Source organism: Manduca sexta, chromosome 19, assembly GCF_014839805.1.
Source record: "Manduca sexta isolate Smith_Timp_Sample1 chromosome 19, JHU_Msex_v1.0, whole genome shotgun sequence".
Lineage (NCBI taxonomy): Eukaryota > Metazoa > Arthropoda > Insecta > Lepidoptera > Sphingidae > Manduca > Manduca sexta.
The window spans coordinates 3418589-3438911 of record NC_051133.1 but is presented as its reverse complement, the minus strand read 5'-3'; the positions used below and the strand labels follow the sequence as shown (position 1 = coordinate 3438911).

Here is a 20323-nt window from a genome sequence, read left to right as displayed (position 1 = left end):
GAATTATGAACGTAACGTTCATAATTCTTATAACACCTTTAACAGTGATTGATTCTGTCCTAGCCGAATTTCGGCCATGGCGGCCAATCTCAACGGAGATCAGCCAAGTACGCAGGATATATTATAGTGCACAAGTGTGTGCGCAATACACAGGCGAACTCACTGTTCCTTCACTCTCATAGTCCAGTGAGACGACAATCCGACAAGACCAGAGAGAGATCAGGCGCAGGCCGAACGGCTTAACGTGCTTGCCGAGGCACGGGGGTATCACACCACCAACTTCCCGACTCCCGAACTGAACGTAATTTTTTAAGATGGAAAAACCCAATCACAATTATTTTGGCCCGGGATTCGAACCCAGAACCTCAGCGCGGTAGTCGTACTCGTACTGTGTATAATCACAACTACCACTGAGGCAGTCGACCTTTAACAGAACAAACCTATTAATACCCATTACCCAAACCACCAACGTTCGATGTAATTAAAGGCTAAACACACCGTTTATCTATTCTATACAAAGTGACGAAGTTCTCTTTCGAAGTACAATGCCGCGTCAGACGTCGGCACAAAGGGGGAACTTTGACAATTACTCGATTGTAACTTTCAGTTGTGCGAGTTTACGTCAAGGGATATTGGAAGTTTTGTGATTCTTATACGGAATTCGATACAATGATGAATTTTAAGTCTACCGGTAAAGTAAATAACTGGTTTTGTTATTACAATTTTCGTTTGTAAAAGGTCGTCGTAGACGTTTACTTACATCCCCTTTGCCCAATTCAGTGGCGGAGCGTCCATACAACCCGATTCCTACCGGCTTCCCTTTTAGGTTCATTTACGTTTGTCTTAGTTTTTGTTTTTCTGTTAAATTAGCCGCGATATGTATACTAAGGCAATATTTTTTGCCTCGGGCTACCTTTTGTAGTAATTACACTATTCGCCACTGCTGCCCATCAACACCTTAAATTCAAATTAACAGAAGAATATGGCTGGTCATAATCAAGAAATAGATATCGAAGGGAAGGAAATAACTTCAGAATAGAAAACTCTCACAGCCTATAAAATCAAGAGCATGCTTCACATATTTTTATGTAAAAGAAGTAACTTAGTGGCGCCCTTAGACAAAGTAGGGGAGGGCGTTGCAACCATCCGGAGCCTCAAGCTTACAGGAAGTTTTCGCGCCGTGAGTAAACTGCAGAATATTTTAGGTTTCTACTCTCTGAACCAACAAAGCATTTTATCTATGAAAAAGTTGAAATCGTGTGTCCGTTCTTTTTCCCAGCAGCCTCGCGTCGGCTAAGGCCGCCACTGGGCACTGCATTACCGAATTGGTTAATCATTTCTTTACTCTCATCCGGCGCCTGCGCACAGTAATTTTAGGCCGTCTCTAGGTGGAAAAACGCACGCTACGTCACGGAGAATTTCTCTAATGCACGGTAATTAAACACGGTCAGATTAACTTTAGTACCATAGACAATCCTCAGTCACGCCATAAACTTAGTTTGGTAATAATTTTTTTAGTCCATAGTTTAAATCTGTTATTAAACTCGGTACTATAGTTAGACTTAATTTTGGAATAATGCGGACATTGTTTATTTTCATATTCCCACGTTATAGGGTAGGTTATGTATCGCTGTTTACACGGACGGGGTTGTTATTACACGAATGCATTAACACTAAAAATAGCGGACGCAAGGACGCCGCGTGCCAATTATCACGTATTCAATTTCACAAATATATACTGTATGTATGCTTTCTATAAAGCAAGGTAGTCAACAATTGTATCGTAACATGTTAGCAACGTTGCAGACGTATATATCGGCTTGATATCAAACACTAGATATTGTCTGCGACTCCGCCCGCTTGAAAAACTTTTTCCGTGATAAAAAGTGGCCTATAGCACTCTGGAGTAATGTAGCTTCCCATTAGTAAAGAAAATCAAAATTAGTTTAGTAGTTCTCGAGATTAAATCGTTTAAAAAAACGAAGTCTTCAGCTTTATATAATAAACTGTATTGATATGACGCGCGATATTCAGAGTGAACAGCTTATGAAATTTTTTATTCATTCAAAAATAAATGAATACTTAATAAAGAAACCTGCAGACCAGAAAATTTTACATAAAAAACGGCAAGTATGTGAAATCCAGCCAATATTTTAACTTCATGGCCCTATAGAGTATAAAATGAAAGCGTTCCATAAATGACCCGGTGAACAATAAAACGAAATTGCTTCAACTTAAAATTACAGCGTATAATTAGACTATTTAAAATTGTTATACGAATAACCCGTGTTATATTATCACGTCAAGTTTAAACTCAAACAATGCTTTGTTTAAGCTAATTAAGCGCATTCCCTTGCCATTATTAGAACAGAATATTTGAAGCATGCAAATGATATTTAAATATGTGTATGCTTTTATATTTCTATAATAATTAATGGTTAATATGAAGGTTTTACTTAATTAATTATGACCGAGTTTGGAGCACAGAAGATATTGTGAAAGAGAAGGTGCCGATTTGAGTCCCGGGATTCAATATTGTGGTATTGACAACATTTCATTTTTACAACATACCTACTCAAATGTTTATATTTTATGAAACTATATCTAGAATTGAAATTTTTTTTTTCTCCAATATTCAGATATTTTCAGTCATGGTTTTTACCTTGAACTTTGCTATATTCTAAAAGGACGCAAGCACCAAATCTATACTATTATATAAAGCTGAAGAGTTTGTTTGTTTGTTTGTTTGTTTGTTTGTTTGTTTGTTTGTTTGTTTGAACGCGCTAATCTCAGGAACTACCGGTCCGAACTGAAAAATTCTTTTTGCGTTGGATAGCCCTTTGTTCGTGGAGTGCTATAGGCTATATATCATCACGCTATGACCAATAGGAGCGGGGCAGTAATGGCTAATCTCAGGAACTACCGGTCCAAACTGAAAAATTCTTTTTGCGTTGGATAGCCCTTTGTTCGTGGAGTGCTATAGGCTATATATCATCACGCTATACCCAATAGGAGCGGGGCAGTAATGGCTAATCTCAGGAACTACCGGTCCAAACTGAAAAATTCTTTTTGCGTTGGATAGCCCTTTATTCGTGGAGTGCTATAGGCTATATATCATCACGCTATACCGAATAGGAGCGGAGCAGTAATGGCTAATCTCAGGAACTACCGGTTTCAACTGAAAATTTCGTTTTGTGTTGGATAGCCCTTTTGTGGACCCTTTATTTGTGGACCGCTATAAGCTATATATCATCACGCTATGACCAATAGGAGCGGAGCAGTAATGGCTAATCTCAGGAACTACCGGTCCAAACTGAAAAATTATTTTTGCGTTGGATAGCCCTTTGTTCGTGGAGAGCTATAGGCTATATATCATCACGCTATATTCAATAGGAGCGGAGCAGTAATGGCTAATTTCAGGAAATACCGATTCGAACTGAAAAAATATTTTTGTGTTGAATAGTCCTTTGTTTGTGGAGTGCTCAAAGTTATATATCATCACGCTATGACCAATAGGAGCGGAGCAGTAATGGCTAATCTGTTTATTAAGTTTAATGTATTGCGGGACCGACATTCTTTCATAGTAATTATTTACCAATGTACTTGTGTATTTTAGTAAGATTCAGGCTATAAAAGTGTAGTTATATTATACAAATAGTGGAACGTATGAAATGAGGATTCTTCCAGTCTAATAACCAACTGATATCATGAGTTGTTCACGGTAAGTGATTTACAATGAAAGTATCAATATAATACAAAAGGTTATTTTCATTCGAAAAGAAATTGATACATATTAGATAGCATCAAATCATACATTGAACATACAAGTGCCAAAAGGTAACATAACGAGAGAAATAATTCTGCATTTATTCCCTATAAATATACGATTACCAAGGTTAATTTTTTTCTTTGTATTAATCTATATGAAAAACAATTCAAAATACTGTCTTACTCTCTTACTTTACTTAATCTTTATCAAGAAGAATCAATTATTGGGATCAATGCTCTATAATATACAAATACGAACTTGTTAGTTAAAGCAAATTTCCTTCAAACCCATTCATTGACAAACTTCTAAACAGCGATATAGACAAAGCTGACGAAGTATTTTTCTATTATATGCCTATTTTAGGAGCCTAAACATATTTATCTTTTTTTAAGAAGTACAACATATTATTTATTTCAAAGAAACATATCGCTACCCAAGCCAAAATAAATTCGCATCAGCTCACAGCCATACTCGTTTTATATTAAAAATACTTGTACTGCATTTTTATTTGAATAGAAAAAACTAAAGCACTTACATCGAACACTTTGCTGAGGTCTGCGGCCAGACACGTACAGTTGTATGCGACAATACCCAGTTCCTTCACCTATGTACAAAAAAAAAAAAATATTTAAAATAAAAAAAAATCACCTTTTTTGGTCTAAAAGTTACTAATAACGTTTAGGTAGATTAGATAACTAATTATTTATGACACACATAAAAAAATATCTACCGGGTCATATTTGACCCATGGACATTTTAATTATTTATGACACGATAAAAAAAATATCTACCGGGTCATATTTGACCCATGCACATTTCATTTCTAATTGTATAGTACGATCATTGTTATACTAAATTTAATCAATAAAAACCAAATAACGCCCTATCTTAACAATAGAGATGCTATTTCACCTGAGTCAAAGCTCTCCAGTCCATATTAGCGCTGCCGATGTAAAAATGTGTTCTGTCCACAATCCAAAACTTAGTGTGCAAAACGCCTCCGCCGAGCAGTTTGGAAAAGTTGAGACTCCTCACCTGCATCACAATCACTCATTTGAATAAAGTTATGTATCCAATGGTATAGAGGGATATAAATAAGTTTTTGAATTAAAATAATTGTTGCTCGTATTTGAATAAAGAACTTTAGGCATATTATTTAAAATTACATAAATAATGTATACACCTCTAAAGATTTATCACCTAGTATAAAAAATTCATTGTATTAGTTGTAGTTATAGTGGTAAACCGATGGTGTAACCATTAAATAAATAAATAAATATTATAAAATGTATATTATTGATGTTTGTAAAAATAGTTTAAAATCAGTAAATTAATACATTAATATTCGATAGAAATTATTTAAATAAATTACATTACCTGTGCCGCTTTCTTCTTAACTAAATATTCCGTATCAATATTAGGATATGCCTTTGTGGGCCAATTTTGAGCAATTTTCAAATTTATATTCCTTTTTGACCCAGCAGCGTATAACGCTTGGAACACTTGTTCACCCTAAAAACAATAAAAATACATTCAACCAACAGTACATTTTAGGTAACTTCGTTCGTTCAAAATAAACAGCGTTCCACATTATTAGAATACTTTTGCGTAAATACAACGATTTACTTCGCCAATACTCTAATAAAAACATGAAAAACTACATAACCTTTAGCAACGCTTCCCTTAAAAGCACCTTTGTTAACTTAACCTTGAATAATATGAAACATTAATCAACGACAAAAGATACCGGCGTGGTAACGATAGCACCGAAAAAACGCTACGATAAATACATCGGATGTAGTTTTCTTTGAAATTGGCTGCGTAATTCCTTCGAGACCCAAAGTTTCATACTATAAAAACTAAAACTTGCACATATAACCTTTATTATAACACTTAACTCGGAGACGGATCAAAGTGACCCTTTCAGAAACATAAAAGCAAATATTCCACTATCTAAAACTGCCAGTCTTCATTACTCGAGTCCTTTAAAGGATATTTCAAGTCTATGACTTTGCTTTAAATACAAAATTTCATAAGGTATTTGATTATCAAATCGAGTTAAATCAGTGCATTATATTTTATTTCACAATGTTATATATTATCATACTATAATAACGGTTGATACCAACCGTCAGAAACTGACAGCAACAGACCGAATTTCAAATTACAGTATTCAAGTTGATATCACACTAGTTATATTCGAAACCATAAAATACCTAATTACCTATAATAATACTATGTTCGGCTACAATGTTTATAAACGCTTAAACCTGACGACAGAGCTTCGTGACCAGATAGCATCTTGCATAGAAAACATTATTCTACATAAAAAACAAAAAACCCTATGCCATAGAACGGAACGTATAATTGCATTGCTAAATATAAAACGTAATAAGGAACATAGTTTATTATAAAAAATAATTATACTAACCTCTATAGAGGAATTATAAGGATATTCTTCATTTAACCTAAGTGACCAGTAAAAAGACGCTATTTCTATAGAAGTTTGAGCTTCATCTATCAAATCTAACCACACGTTTTTAGTGGGCAAATGCGTTACGTTCGGAGGGTACATATGACCCTCTGGTATTGTTTCCACTAAAGATAACCTGTAACAAAAAAATATAATTAACACATTCCATATTTCAAACCAGTGGGTCAAAAGTATCCTTTATAAATCTAAGTGTCCATTGAATGGGTCATTTTAGACCCCCTTTTAAACCAAATTATCACACTTGAATATTTCATATTATTAACAATATTTAAACTTAGACGATATTAATAAATGCTATTTTAGAGAAGTACTACGTTAAAAGTGTAGGTTAAAATAAAGGCAATTTCAATATAAATAGATCAATAATTAATTATATACCTCATATAAAAGCTCGTGGCGACATAATATGGATTATATAATAGTTAATATGAATTCTAAGTGAGGCAAATAGGCTCGACGGAACGTAAATTATCCGATGTATTTTCTGTCAAGTTAAAAGAAAACTTATCTAACCAGCGGTACATACACGACGAAGGATATACCACGTAAAGTAGAGATGTGTCAACTCGAGTTACTAACTCGAGTTGGGTTTAGATCGAGTCAACTCGAGTTGAATTCTCTTTAACTCGAGTTTAAATACTTACTTTATTTATGTTACGAAGATTTAATCTTAAATACATAAAACATAAACACATGATGAATAAATAAATTCCTTTTTTATTTAAGTTCACCTGGTGGGTCATTGCATTTGTAAAAATAACCCAAAACAAATCATTACTCAGTTTTATTTTACCCAGTTAACTCGAATTACGTGAATTTCAACTCGAGTTAGCTCGAGTTGTGTTTATCCCGAGTTGGCACATCACTAACGTAAAGAACGTTGAACCGCAGGAAAAAATGTTACAAAATCCATCAGATCAGTTTTTCTAGACCATGTAGATACAGTTTCGTTCACGGCTAGTTCTTTACCCCTCATCAATCATATTTGGGCGCGCTCCAAAAACTATGTTTTTATCTGTCATAGCACGTTGACCTCTGTTCAGCCCCACTTGGCCGAACGTCGCGAACTTTCGCGGAAATATTGTAACAATATAAGCAATTTTTTGTAAGGATATAACAAACCAATGCTCTTAGACTAAAAGGAAATTACATTCAAGTTAAATTGTAATAAATTTGTGGAAAAATATATGTAATTAACGTAATGATTGGTTGATTCTTTCCTCACCGAATTTCGGCTACGGTGGTCAATCTCAACGGAGATCAGTCAAGTACACAGAACAAATTATAGTGCACAAGTGTGTACGCAATACACAGGTGCACTCTCTGTTTCTTCACTTTCCTTGTCCGGTGAGACGGTAATCCGACATAACCGGAGAGAGATCAGGCGCAGGACCAATGGCTTAACGTGGTTTCCGAGGCACGCATACTACCAACTTCCTGACTCCGAGCTGTGACTGAGTATTTTTTTAAGATGGAAAAACCCAGTCGCAATTATGTAGGCTTGACCCGGGATTCGAACCCAGGACCTCAGCGTGGCAGTTGTACTCGCACCGTGTACAATTACAACTACGCCACCGAGGCAGTCGTACGTTAACAAAGTCAAATATTAACGTAATATTTGAACAATATAAATATATATAATAATATCAGCCCTGTATTATATACTCGCCCACTGCTGAGCACGGGCCTCCTCTACTACTGAGAGGGATTAGGCCTTAGTCCACCACGCTGGCCTAGTGCGGATTGATAGACTTCACACACCTTCGAAATTTCTATAGAGAACTTCTCAGATGTGCAGGTTTCCTCACGATGTTTTCCTTCACCGTTAAAGCGAACGATAAATTCACAAAGAATACACAATGATTTTTAAGAAAAAAAAAAAAAAAAAATTTGAACATGATCATTTTATTGTGCAGTCGCCCAAAATAACAAAATAGACACATTATCTTCGACATACAAATGACTGCCCCCGTACCTCTGGTACGACTACAGTGCTGAGATCTCGGGCAGTGTAGTCTGGGTCGGGCAGTGATTTAAAATTTTTCTACTCAGTATCAGGCCGGAGTCTTTAATTTGTGCACGGTCGATGCGTATGGCGATAGGCTCATATCCCATCACATCATGGGACAGAATATGCATGGTGGAGAGTGGTTGCATCAGTTGCGCATGCCTACCCCTCCGGGAATAAAAGGCTTGAGTGAGTGAGTGAGTGTATGCCTGTGTGAGTTCTAGTTAAAGTGTACGCGTGCGTACGCGTTTGCGTGAGCGTGTGCCTGTGCGTGTGTGCGAGAGAATCAAACTCCGAACTTGACGTTTCGAAATTACCACTATCAGGAACTTTTTCCGAAAGCCTACTGTACTTTCCACAGTAACTCCTCTATTATTTACCATTCAATAATATACTTCGACTACTGCTCCACCATTCGTGTCTACGCATCATTACGATGTTTGTAGTTTTTATGAACCATCAATTACAACTTTACCAGTCATTCTAGCAAGTTACCAGCAAAAGAATAGTAATTAAATTTTGATTGATCAACCCAAGCTGACAACACCAGAGTAAGGGGATATAGACTCTATGTACTAAGGATTAGAGTTTGAAATTGAATGTTAACTGGATGAAATCATTTTTTCTTGTTTGTTTTGGGTAGTCCAACTTCATTGTACCTACTCTTTTTCTTAATTTACTTTCCGTAGAGCATACCTATTTTGTACCATTTGTAAAGTGAAGTATTGATTATAATTTTATTAGTAAGTCAAGGGCAAAAATAGTAATAAAATTAATTTTTTGTCACTAATTTGACATGGTAAATTGTACATTGTATTTTGTCTACTAAAGTTTATTTTATTCTAGATTTTAATTTAAAAACTTTCATTCTTTGTCAACTTTGTAAGTAGAATAATTGCCTATGTTTGAAATGCTTTTTGTTATAAAACTTTTCTTATATTACTAAGTTTGGAATGTGACATACTAAAAATTTTAATAAATTTATAATTTATTTGACCATTGGACTATTGGATCGCTGGTAACCCCTTCTAGCACCCAGCGCTCCAGGCAACCCAACTTGCCCTCCCTCCAGTACCGACCTAGTATACAAAGAAATCTTCATTATTCGTCATTTCCAACAAACAGCCAAACGGCCCAACGGAAGATCAGAGCTGGCTTCACTGTCAGCATATTGCTGAGTTGGTGCCTTTTTTGTGAAACACATAGTTTTAAGTTTTTTTTTGTCTGTTTCGCTTGTTTGTTTGGTATATTTATGTAACTTGTGTTTGTTGTTTCTTTTCTTTCTTTCATTAATTACCATATAAATAATTATAAAAGTAAATGACACTCACCTACACTCGTCTGAGCAATGCAATGCTACGGGACTGCTCGTGGCGTTGGCGTGGGTCACGTTAGGCTGGTCCAGCAGCGGCACCAGCACCACCAGCACTATCAGCACTATCACGATCGAGACCGGGATGCAAGACGGCCGACACCATATACTTTTTTTCTTTCTTCTGCAAGGAAACAGGTATTTAGTTTTTTTTTTTATACATATGTGCATGGCGATGTGACCCCACTGCACGTGTTGATGATGATGATAGTGGAGTGGGGTCCAATAGAATGTCGACTGACGACAGATGATTACCCCACGGTAGTTGACACAATTATGCCGGCCTGATGCAACCGAATAAGCACAGGCTGATCCCGGAACGCGACATACTTACGTGGGCCGTTTAAACACCTTGTGCAAACCCCTGTGGCCACTATCTGGGCAGATATAACATTGATCCTATCACCAGCAAAAAATCTTATGAGATAAGTAATATCATCTGCTTTGTTTAATAATATACCAGCCCTGTATATTTACTGTTCTACTGCCAGAAACGGGTCTTATTTACTCAGTTTTAGGCTTTAGTCCACTGCACTGGCATAGAACGGGTTGGCAGAGTTGATTTTTTTTATGGATTCTTAGATATAGGTTTTCGTATAGGGTTTCTTGCACTGTTTCGCTTCGTCCTTAAAGCGAGCCATTAAAAAAGAATACACATAACTTTAACCCGGCGAGCGTGTGGCGGGGTATATCATACCCCCCATGTTAATTACTGGCGTATATTTTTTGTGCCTGACTTTCAAACTTATAGTCTCTTTGAGTAGCTGGAGTTACAGGGTTGCGGAAGGTAATAGTGGCGTGATCACAGTGTCGCGGCAACCTGCATTCGAGTTACACGCTTGCAAACTGAGTTCGGGTACGTGATACCCCGCCACATAGCTGGTGTGACAAAAACTAACATTGCTTTTTCTGCTATTTTAACTTATTTTCTTTGTTTAATTGTAGATTTTAATAGAAAATGGATGTTGAAAATAAAAAAAAACAACTTCGGTCCATGATAGAAGATGTACTTACTAGAACAGGGTTTCGCAAACTTTTATTTAGTGCGGACCGCTAATGCCACCTTATGCGACCTTTTTTGCGACCAAAGTCGTAATGTTTGGGTTGATGTTGTTCAGTTGGATTCTTAAATCTGTTTTTACTAGCAGTTTACTTCTATATTTATTTTTTAGATATACAAGAGTGCAAAAGCGTGCACTTTATAGTTTTTCTTTTAATTTTTATTTTACTTGCGGATCCCCTGAGAGGGGCCACGGGCCCCCAGGGGTCCTATGTTTCGTGAAAATCAGGGCAAAGACACTAAATGGACCGATTTCATCCGTAACTTAGGCTTGGCTTTAGTTTACGAACACCTGAAGATGTGAAATGACAAAAAATATATATTCCGATTTATATACGTCAGAGAATTTCTTCCCAGATAAACGAATCACTTTCATCGACTCAAAATGTTCCTGGTCATTTTATTAGATGTAGAGATTGTCCCAACAAAAAGAATCATAAGACAAACTACTCATGAACAAGCTGATGAAAGGCTATTAGTGTGGAGCATGCAACGTTTTTTTGCAAAAACTGCACAGATTTTATCTCCAGTTCCTAAGATGTTCCTAAAATTTTTTGTAATTTTTTTTTAGTTTATAAAGAAAATTATGTCATATTCTATCATACGATTAAGTTTTTTTTATCATATTCCTGGTTTTACTTTAGTTCCTTTTAGTTTTTAAGAGACTGAAAGTGTTTGTTTGAAATTCAAAGTGACTTATTTCCATCAAGGTAAAAAAATATTTTTTTTTAAAATGGCGCGATTGTTTTATTGCCAATGCGTTATGATGGTATTGTCTTATTATACAAAAAAATAAATAGTATAATACTTCTTCAGAAACAAGTTTTATAGCTAATTTTTAAGGGGTATGTCATACCCCGTCACATACTCCTTGTTACATTTTTTACCTCACGCTCGCCGGGTTAATAAGTCAGAAGCATAGGTTTTGAACATGTGAGCCTTCATCAAAACAAAGTGTTACATCACCAATCAATTTATGGAGTGAGTTACCTTATTATGAATAAATGATAAAAAAATAAATTTTAATTCATTTTCCTTAAGCTATACTTATCAACATTAATTATTATAGAAAAACACAGTACTGGTCAATTAGATCTCTAAATGCAATATTATATTTACAATGTTTATGTCAGTTGTTGTTATAATTAAATGTTGTCATACATTACACTATCATTCCTTTGTTTGATAACAGGTATTTTATTCAAATTTGATTTATTCTACTTTATCTTAAGATCCATTTGCATTAGTAGCTAAAACCAATTGCTTGAAATGTTTTTGTGTGATACTTTTTAACATCTCTCAACTTGCCATGATACATTGGATATGGTAGATACATATGTTTGATTTTGTATATTATTTTCTATGAAACAGAAAATAACACAGAAAAAAAATATTCTGTGAAATAAGCATCAAAATTGATTGAAAAATAAATAAGATATTCATACTTCAAATATTGTGTGAGCAAAAGTAAGGATCTGGTGAGATTATCATGCTACCTATTCTCACGCACGCAGCTTTAAGACCCGTGAAGTCAGTCCGCTACTACTGTTATTGTCAGCTAACGCTTCCTCTAAATTTCAAAGCCTTATAACTTACTTATTATTGCATGATTTTGAAAATTCTTTTTCTGTTTTATTTTTGATGACATATGTTTTGATACATATATTAATAAAAAGTACATAAATATGTGTAAAACAGAGAAAATAGTGTAAAACTCACTTATCATTGTAACTGTTCCCATTTTCATTCATCATGAATATTTGTTCCCACTGTTCGAGCTCTTCATCAGACGACGATGCGTTCCCCACACTCCCTGACTCTAGCACAGTCTGCAACAAAACCAAAACATTCTCATTAAAACTGTAGATTAGACAAATACATTTTAATTTGCAGAATTTATCATGCATTACTAACTCTGCAGATTCATTCTATTAATAAAAATATAACCATGTCAGTTTTAGGATTTTAACAAATTTTTTCTGAGTAAAATTGAAAGGTAAACAAACATGCCATGTCCTATATAAAAAAAAAATATTACATATCAGTTTCAGTGGCATAGTTGCTCGCCCTCTATCACTTTTTGGGACAGAATACAAATGCTGGAAAATGAGAATACCAGTTATGCCCCTGCATACCCCTTTCAGATAAAAGATGAGTTTGTGTGGATTATAACATATGAATAAAACTTTCTAGATAAAAATATGTAACTAAATGTTTGAAGATACCTTTCTACATTTTATTTTTTTATTTGAGGGAGTAAACAAATTAATTATCTTATGGTAAGTTAATATTAATTTGTATGTATTAAATGACTTGTATTAACGAATATACTGTACGTAAATATCATTTAGCAGTTGGAGTAACTAGTTGTAACCTAACTAAATATAATCAAGTTCACAAAACTGAAAAGGCGCGAAATTAATAAACGCAATATTATTGTCGAATGGCAATTAATTGTTGCTTTATGAATTATATACATTATTAAGTCATGTACTTTTTATGCACAATTATATTATTTTTCTTCAAAATTTGTTCTAATATTTATTTTCCTCGTATAAAATTTACCCACTTACCTTAATATTTTGACACAATTTTTTGGCAGTAGTCGTCAAAAAACCCATTTTCCTATTATTTGACTACTATATTTTCTATAATAAAACAGGTTACCCGGTTTAATTTAATAAATCTATTTATATTTCATAGCACTTTTCTTTGTTGGTAGTTCGCCAAGCTAAGCAAAATTTTATATTTGACAGCAAAGCAAAAGTATTGTACGTCAACGGTCAGTTGTCAAAAGTGACAATACTGTTCATATTTTTTTTCTTAGTGTTGTGCTCACTTATAAATCAAAATTAATGGATCTATTGAAATTACACAATACACAAACTACAAATGCTAATGTTTAATAAAATACACCACCACGTTCATCGAAAGAATATAAAAACTCCACTTATTTACTAACACACTGGTACCAACCATTTAGTTTTAAGTACTCGTTCCAGAAACAAATAAAGTAAATGCTCAAACAAATAATTACAGAGTTCACAGAATGTACTTTCTAAAATGCAAACACGAATGCAACACGTTATAAACTGCATTTTGTTTGTCCTGGAGTTCCTTTACAAGTCGTGCAGGCGCATTAGTAGCAAAAATATTACTGCAAAGCAAATGACGTCGACAAACGCCGCATTGTGAATGTGCATTTTAAATACTAGGTTACTACAAACCGTAAAACTATTCAGGGCACAAAAGCTTCGGGCACAGCTATAAAATACTAGGGAAGGCGTGACTTTTACAAAAATACGTACACGTTATTGGTGTATACATAATAAGTCATTCAAAACAAATTTATTCTCAAAAAGATTTAAAAAGAAACACATTGTATTAAGTCCCTACTTATTTGAATAATTTTACATAAATTTGATAGAGCTCATTAATGACTACCACCTATTGACACAATCTCTCACCTTAGCGACAAATACCGATGTTACGTTTGCGTGTGATTCCACCGTTAAACAGTCATTAAAGACGTAAAATTTCACTCACGCCACAATCAAATAGTTTAATGAGCGTTCAAGCAAATATTTTAACGCATTTAAAATTTACTTCGGCTTTGTCGTGTGGACACGGCAAGTTACAAAATTACACTGTGACGAAACATTTTGATGGTAACTTCAGTATAAAATTCAAATATGAACGACATTAAGGCTATAATTTCAAACAAATTTGCTATAAACCAACAAAGCCTTTGCCGAACTTGACCTGAACGAATGCCAATAGATTTAGTAACGGTGTTGTTACACGGTTGTAATAAGATTAAAAGCTTTTCGACATTTTTATTAGACTAGTACAATATCCTGCGTGACTTGATTTTTATATCAGGTTTTATTACTTCATTACTTTAGTAAATTGACTTCGAATGAACATATTCAAAAATATTTGTACAACATTACTTCCTGGAGACTCGCAAAAATAGGAGCCAATTTTTAAATTATCTGGCTTGGAAAAGGGAGAGAAGAAAGATTTAAATAAAATGGGTAATGTAATGGTAAATTTTTATCAAAAATTCAAACATATTTTCTTCAAAAGTAAAAAGATATTTAGTCCATTGAGTTAGTGCATACGTTTCAAAATAAAAAAAACCGGCCAAGTGCGAGTCGGACTCGCGCACCGAGGGTTCCGTACAAACGTGTAGGTATATAATTAAACGTTCACCCATCACGACAATCGAGTCATAGTTATGGTATTTTTATTGCAAAATGAAATCCATTACATTACAATATGGAAAGCTGGAGGAGCATAAATTAAAGACAAAGGTCTAAAATTTAAGGTCTTCGGAATTTTGCCTTTATATTTGCTATTCCCGGGAGCCCGATGTTCTTCCCAGGGTCTAAAACTGTCTCCATACCAAATTTCATCTTAATACGTTAGGTAGTTTTTGAGTTTAACACGTTCAGGCAGACAGATGCAGTGGGGGACTTTGTTTTATAATATATTTTTTAGAACTTTTTAAGAGGAACAATCCCGTCATACATCATTGTTGCATAACTTTAACCGTTTACGCAGCGCACACAATGGAAGCTCTCAAAACTAATAAATTTTCCCCGTTTTTGCAACATGTTTCATTATTGCTGCGCTCCTATTGGTCATAGCGTGATGATATATAGCCTATAGCGCTCCACAAATAAAGGGCTATCCAACACAAAAAGAATTTTTCAGTTCGAATCGGTAGTTCCTGAGATTAGCCATTACTGCTCCGCTCCTATTGGGTATAGCGTGATGTTTTTATTTATTAGCGTCTTGATTCTCTTGCGAGTAGTTGCGAGTTTGAAAATATGCGGCTTAAATTGCTGTTCTTTTGATTGCGTTGACATAGAAGTTTGATTTTGTTACAGCTTAAAGGTATTATAGACCTGCGTATTTGATATGAATTTCAATCTAATACCTCTACGCGTTCATGAGAAAAGGGGTAGTAACTTTAAAATTATTCAAAATATTTCTATTATACGATGTAACAAAAAATTTACGGTTTTCACAATTTTTTCTTTATCTGTACTGTAAGACGTTGCTTCGTACCAAATTTCAAAATTCTGAGTTCACGGGAAGTACCCTGTAGATTTTGATTCCCTTGCGAGTTTCGAAAATTTGCAACATAAACGGCTATATCTTTTGATTACGTTGGCTTAGAAGACTGATTTTTTCAGAGCTCCGAAGGAGTATTTGATATAAATTTCAGCTTAATACCTCCACGCGTTTGTGGGAAAAAGGGTCTTGACAGACGGACGGCCAGACGGGCAATAAAGTGATCCTATAAGGATTCCGTTTTTCCTTTTGAGGTACGGAACCCTAAAAACGTATTTGTTCCGAAACACCTACGTGTCACAATTCATTACATTTTACGGTAAGTAGAAATTATTGTCTTTATCGGGTAAGCCTTAATATGGAAAAAAGTTAACGTTTTGTGTTAGCATTAGTCCATAATAAATTATAATAATATCTAAGTCCCTATATCTGTATCTAATCTAGGTCCCTACTAATGAAATTTCTTAGATTTATGACGATATGTATTTCGTTAATGACTAAGTATTTGTTATTAAGTCTAAGATAATTTTCTTCTTTTAAGTATAACAACATTGAACGAAAAAATTTGCCAAAAAATGGATGTACTTATCTTTAATGCCTTAATATTTTATAATTAAATTTGTCACAGAGCTTTATTTTGAAAAATACCATGAATGGTATCGGTTCCGCAGTTCAGCAATGAAAGTGTAACAAACAGACAGAATTACCTTCGCATTTATAATATAAATATGGATAAGTAAAATATGTAAATTATGGATGAGAAAGACTAATTCTCTCCCACAGCCTCAACAACAACGCTCATCATACTCAAAGGACGAAAATGAATGAACGTGTTTACTTCAATACGTAATGTATGATTAGTCATTAATAATACAAATTAGTAATGGTAATCGATTATAAAAATTAGTCATATCAAAATCGATTATCAGTAATAATAATAAAATTTTTCATCATTCATTATACCCCACCATGAATTCGAGCACAATAATTTTGTAATACTTACGTATTGCTTTCGCAATAATTAATGTTATATGCTTTAACCTAATTATGTTAAATACGTCTGAAATATTATGAATATGTGTTCGCTACCCATTACAATAAAGACAACAGACGGACGGGCCTTAACGGGTACTTACGCTTCGGATAAGGGACCCTAAAAATAAGGCGCAACAAGTATCATGTAACTTGAAACGAAACCTATATAACGTACCTATATATCTACATAAAGCTTGTATTCTGTCGTAGTTGCTATTACAATATAAAATTTACGGGCAATAAAATCGAGTTCAATTACTGAGATGATTTTCAAAATGTTACCAACCTTATTTTTATTTTTTATAGGAAGCTAATCACGTGCCATTAATATGATATGCAAATCGTCTGCATTCTTTCAGTGGTTTCAACGGTTTTTAGTGGCACCGCCCTTCCTTTTAAAAGTCTGGGGGTACCATCCCACTCCCCAGTCAATCTTCTTTGGTGCCTTTTACGTGTTATGTACCTAAGCAGAAGTTCTTTAGCGATGCTCTACGAAACGCAAAACGGTTTCCCAACTTTTTTCAGAGTTGATTCTGGAAAAAGTTGGGAAACCCATTTAAAGCATAGTCGTTATCCTTACATTTTATAAAACAAAGTCTTCCCGCCACGTCTGTCTCGCTGTCTAAACGCGATAAACTCAATTAACTCAATCCCAAACGGATTTCGGTGAAATTTGGCGTGGAAATAGTTTCAGACTCCGGGAGGCGCATATGTTCCATTTTAACCCAGAAAAATGGTTTCACGTGGGCAAAGCCGCCAGCAAAAGTTAGTATAAAGTATAAACTAAGTCCCAGAAGTCGAGAAAAACGCGTCGGTCCCTTAGTAATACTACGCGTTACTAATCAAAAGGCACTTAGCATTCTTCGGGTTGTGTTTAATATACATATAATATTACTAAACTATCTTCTACTCGCGGTTCGCCGTGTGGAATTCGGTTTGTGACATTTTGAAAAGTACCTACCCCGCTTATAATCTTCTTGGGAACCAAAGCTTGCTCCGTATTCTACCAAATTTCATTGAAATCGATTTAGCGGTTTAGCCGTGAATATGTAACGTACTGACTTACTTACTTTTGCATTTGTAATAAGCATAGCTAGCATGCATTTTAAAAACAGCAAATATTAATTTCTAGACAAGTAACTTGGTTGTCTAATAAAACATAATCCGTAGCGATTAATAACAGTCTAAGAATTTAATTACGGGTTAGGATTACAGAATTTAAATATTATCTACTGCTAAATAATTAGCTTGATAAATCTTTCTACGCTAGCCGTAGCCAAGATTGTAGCAAACACTTATTTTTTATACATTATATAAAATACTGGTGATTATTCAGAGTAAAATTCTTATTTATGTTAGTTAATATGTTGAAAAAAATATTATTCATTTGATTTTACAATTTTATAGATAGGTACCTACTTACCTCAATAAAACAATACAGATACAACAAAATAAAAGTATAAAACTTAAAACCCGTCAAAAATATTAAGTCCTTACTACTTAGTCATATTATACCTAAGTATAAAAGGAAAATATTTGAAATAATAGCTTAAACTAAAAATGCAGCGAAAAATTGTTGTGGCGTGCCAAAGTTCTTTTAAAGTTAGGTTTTAAAGTCAAGGTTTTAGGTTTTAACCTTTGGTAGTACCTACATTTCAATATATTTGCCACCGTTTGCGGCGACATTTCAATACGCGATGCAACGTTCCCTATTTATTCTGGCGAATGGCAAAACCAACCGATTTCGAATGCACGTATTGGTTCCGACCAAACAAAGGAATTGGCCAAAACATTTTATCGCTGTATACCTATATGATAGTCGCTTGCCATTTTGGGAACTGTAAATCCGCGTTGAGGACTTCAGTAGCAAAGCAATTAGAATGATAATTCCTAAATCCGGTTGAAATGAGCGACTCTCTGTTGATTGTCATTTGAAATTTGACTACAATGTCATTGGAACATGACTGAACTAGTGACTAGGGCGGTTTTTTCACCTTACGATAGATACAACATAAACCAGCCTGGCAATCAGCCAACAAAAATATGGAACACAACTATCTGTCCTGTATTGCTTGAGTGCTTAAAAACGGTCACCTTTCAATTTCAAAATCGACATCACCTTTTTCGTTGCGGTCTGGTAATTAGACCTTTTGGTCTTGTGAATAGGGCTCTTTCACACGATAAAACCACGGGGACATAGGCCTGCGCCTGTGAGTCATGCTCTGGCAATATGTTTATGCAGCTGTTTATTTAGCTTAACATAGCGATTTTGTCAAACAACGGTTGTTTGAAAGTCTTGTATATGAAGAATTCGTTCTATATTTTTAACAATCGGTAATAAATCTAAAATGGATTTATGATTGTAAATGTATTTTTTTTTACAAATGAAAAGTTATAATAGCAAATTCGTTTAAATCAAAGATTTTTTAAAAGGCCCATACCTAATAATGAAACCCATCAAATAGCTTTTACCATTTCGAAATTAGCCTGTACTGAGAATTGAAATTAAAAAAAAGGCGTGTTTAGCTTTTGTTTATGTACACGAAACTATCATAAGAAAAAAATAAGTTGTCTTTATTTTGAGCTTTATTTACGAATCAGAGACAAACACTTCCATTGTTTATTAAGGCAGTAAAACAAAAAATCGCTACGACACAGAAAATTCCTATTTCGAAAAATAAAGTGGCACCTTGACATTTGTTCGCGTCACGTTACATCGGATTCATATTCCCGGTGTCAGCTGCGCCAAATTGCCTTTGTCATTTCTATTGGCAGTGCACTAAGATATAACTTGTGTTAGAGAAATGAGTTGGAAATAATGAGACTCTTGACCTTGTAGAATGTGGTTTGAAAGCGAGTACTCTTTATAGAATTTAGATATTAATGGCTCTACATTGTACTATGTTCTTAGTCAAGGTTTTTAACCAAGGACTATATGTTTTCTTGTCTTCCGTGAATAAAACTTTAACTTTGCACTTTAAAACATAGAATTATAACTTACAGGTTATTTTTGTGTAGAAGAAAATTAAGAATGATTTTCTTTGTTACTCCATTCCCGTATTTTTATTGCTGCCACGGTAGATTCGGGCTTCCTATATTGACTATTGGGAGGATTGAGGCCTCAGTTCACTACGCTAGTCTAGTGAGTTTAGGCAGACTTCACACATCATCGAAATTCTTACATAGAACTCTTAGGCATGTAGAATTCCTCCAATGTTTTCCTTAACCGTTAAAAGAATGTCTAGTACATCAATCAGTTCTTAAAGCATCATAAATCGATTTTTTATATTGTAGATACCTACAGACTTTCATTACAAAATTAAATTACAAACACCATTTCTTGAAGTCTTACCTTCTCATCAGGCTTCCCCCGACGTTCCGAAGTAATTCCGTTAGACTATAACTCAGCTGGCGAATTTACTATCGTTTCGTGTTGTAGTCTATACAACATTATTATTCGAAACATCGCCGCGCCCCCAGACTGTTTAATCGAAGTCTGTACG

At 34.6% G+C, this 20323-nt stretch overlaps 1 protein-coding gene across 2 annotated transcripts in view; it reads right to left on the bottom strand.

The window, feature by feature from the left end:
- The window catches only part of LOC115446182 (5'-3' exonuclease PLD3), a 40543-nt gene extending 26274 nt beyond the window's left edge, over positions 1-14269 (bottom strand). Inside the window, exons 1-7 of one of the 2 annotated variants that reach the window (XM_037440385.1) lie at positions 14171-14269; positions 12423-12532; positions 9603-9767; positions 6201-6378; positions 5147-5281; positions 4682-4804; positions 4305-4373 (exon numbers count right to left, since the gene is read on the bottom strand). In XM_037440385.1, the coding sequence (XP_037296282.1) occupies positions 4305-4373; positions 4682-4804; positions 5147-5281; positions 6201-6378; positions 9603-9767; positions 12423-12457 (705 nt within the window). In that variant the 5' untranslated portion in view covers positions 12458-12532; positions 14171-14269. Of the gene's footprint in view, positions 1-4304; positions 4374-4681; positions 4805-5146; positions 5282-6200; positions 6379-9602; positions 9768-12422; positions 12533-13276; positions 13513-14170 lie in introns of those variants that run through there. The other variant, XM_030172748.2, reaches the window with a different exon arrangement.
- Positions 14270-20323: the final 6054 nt, after the last annotated feature.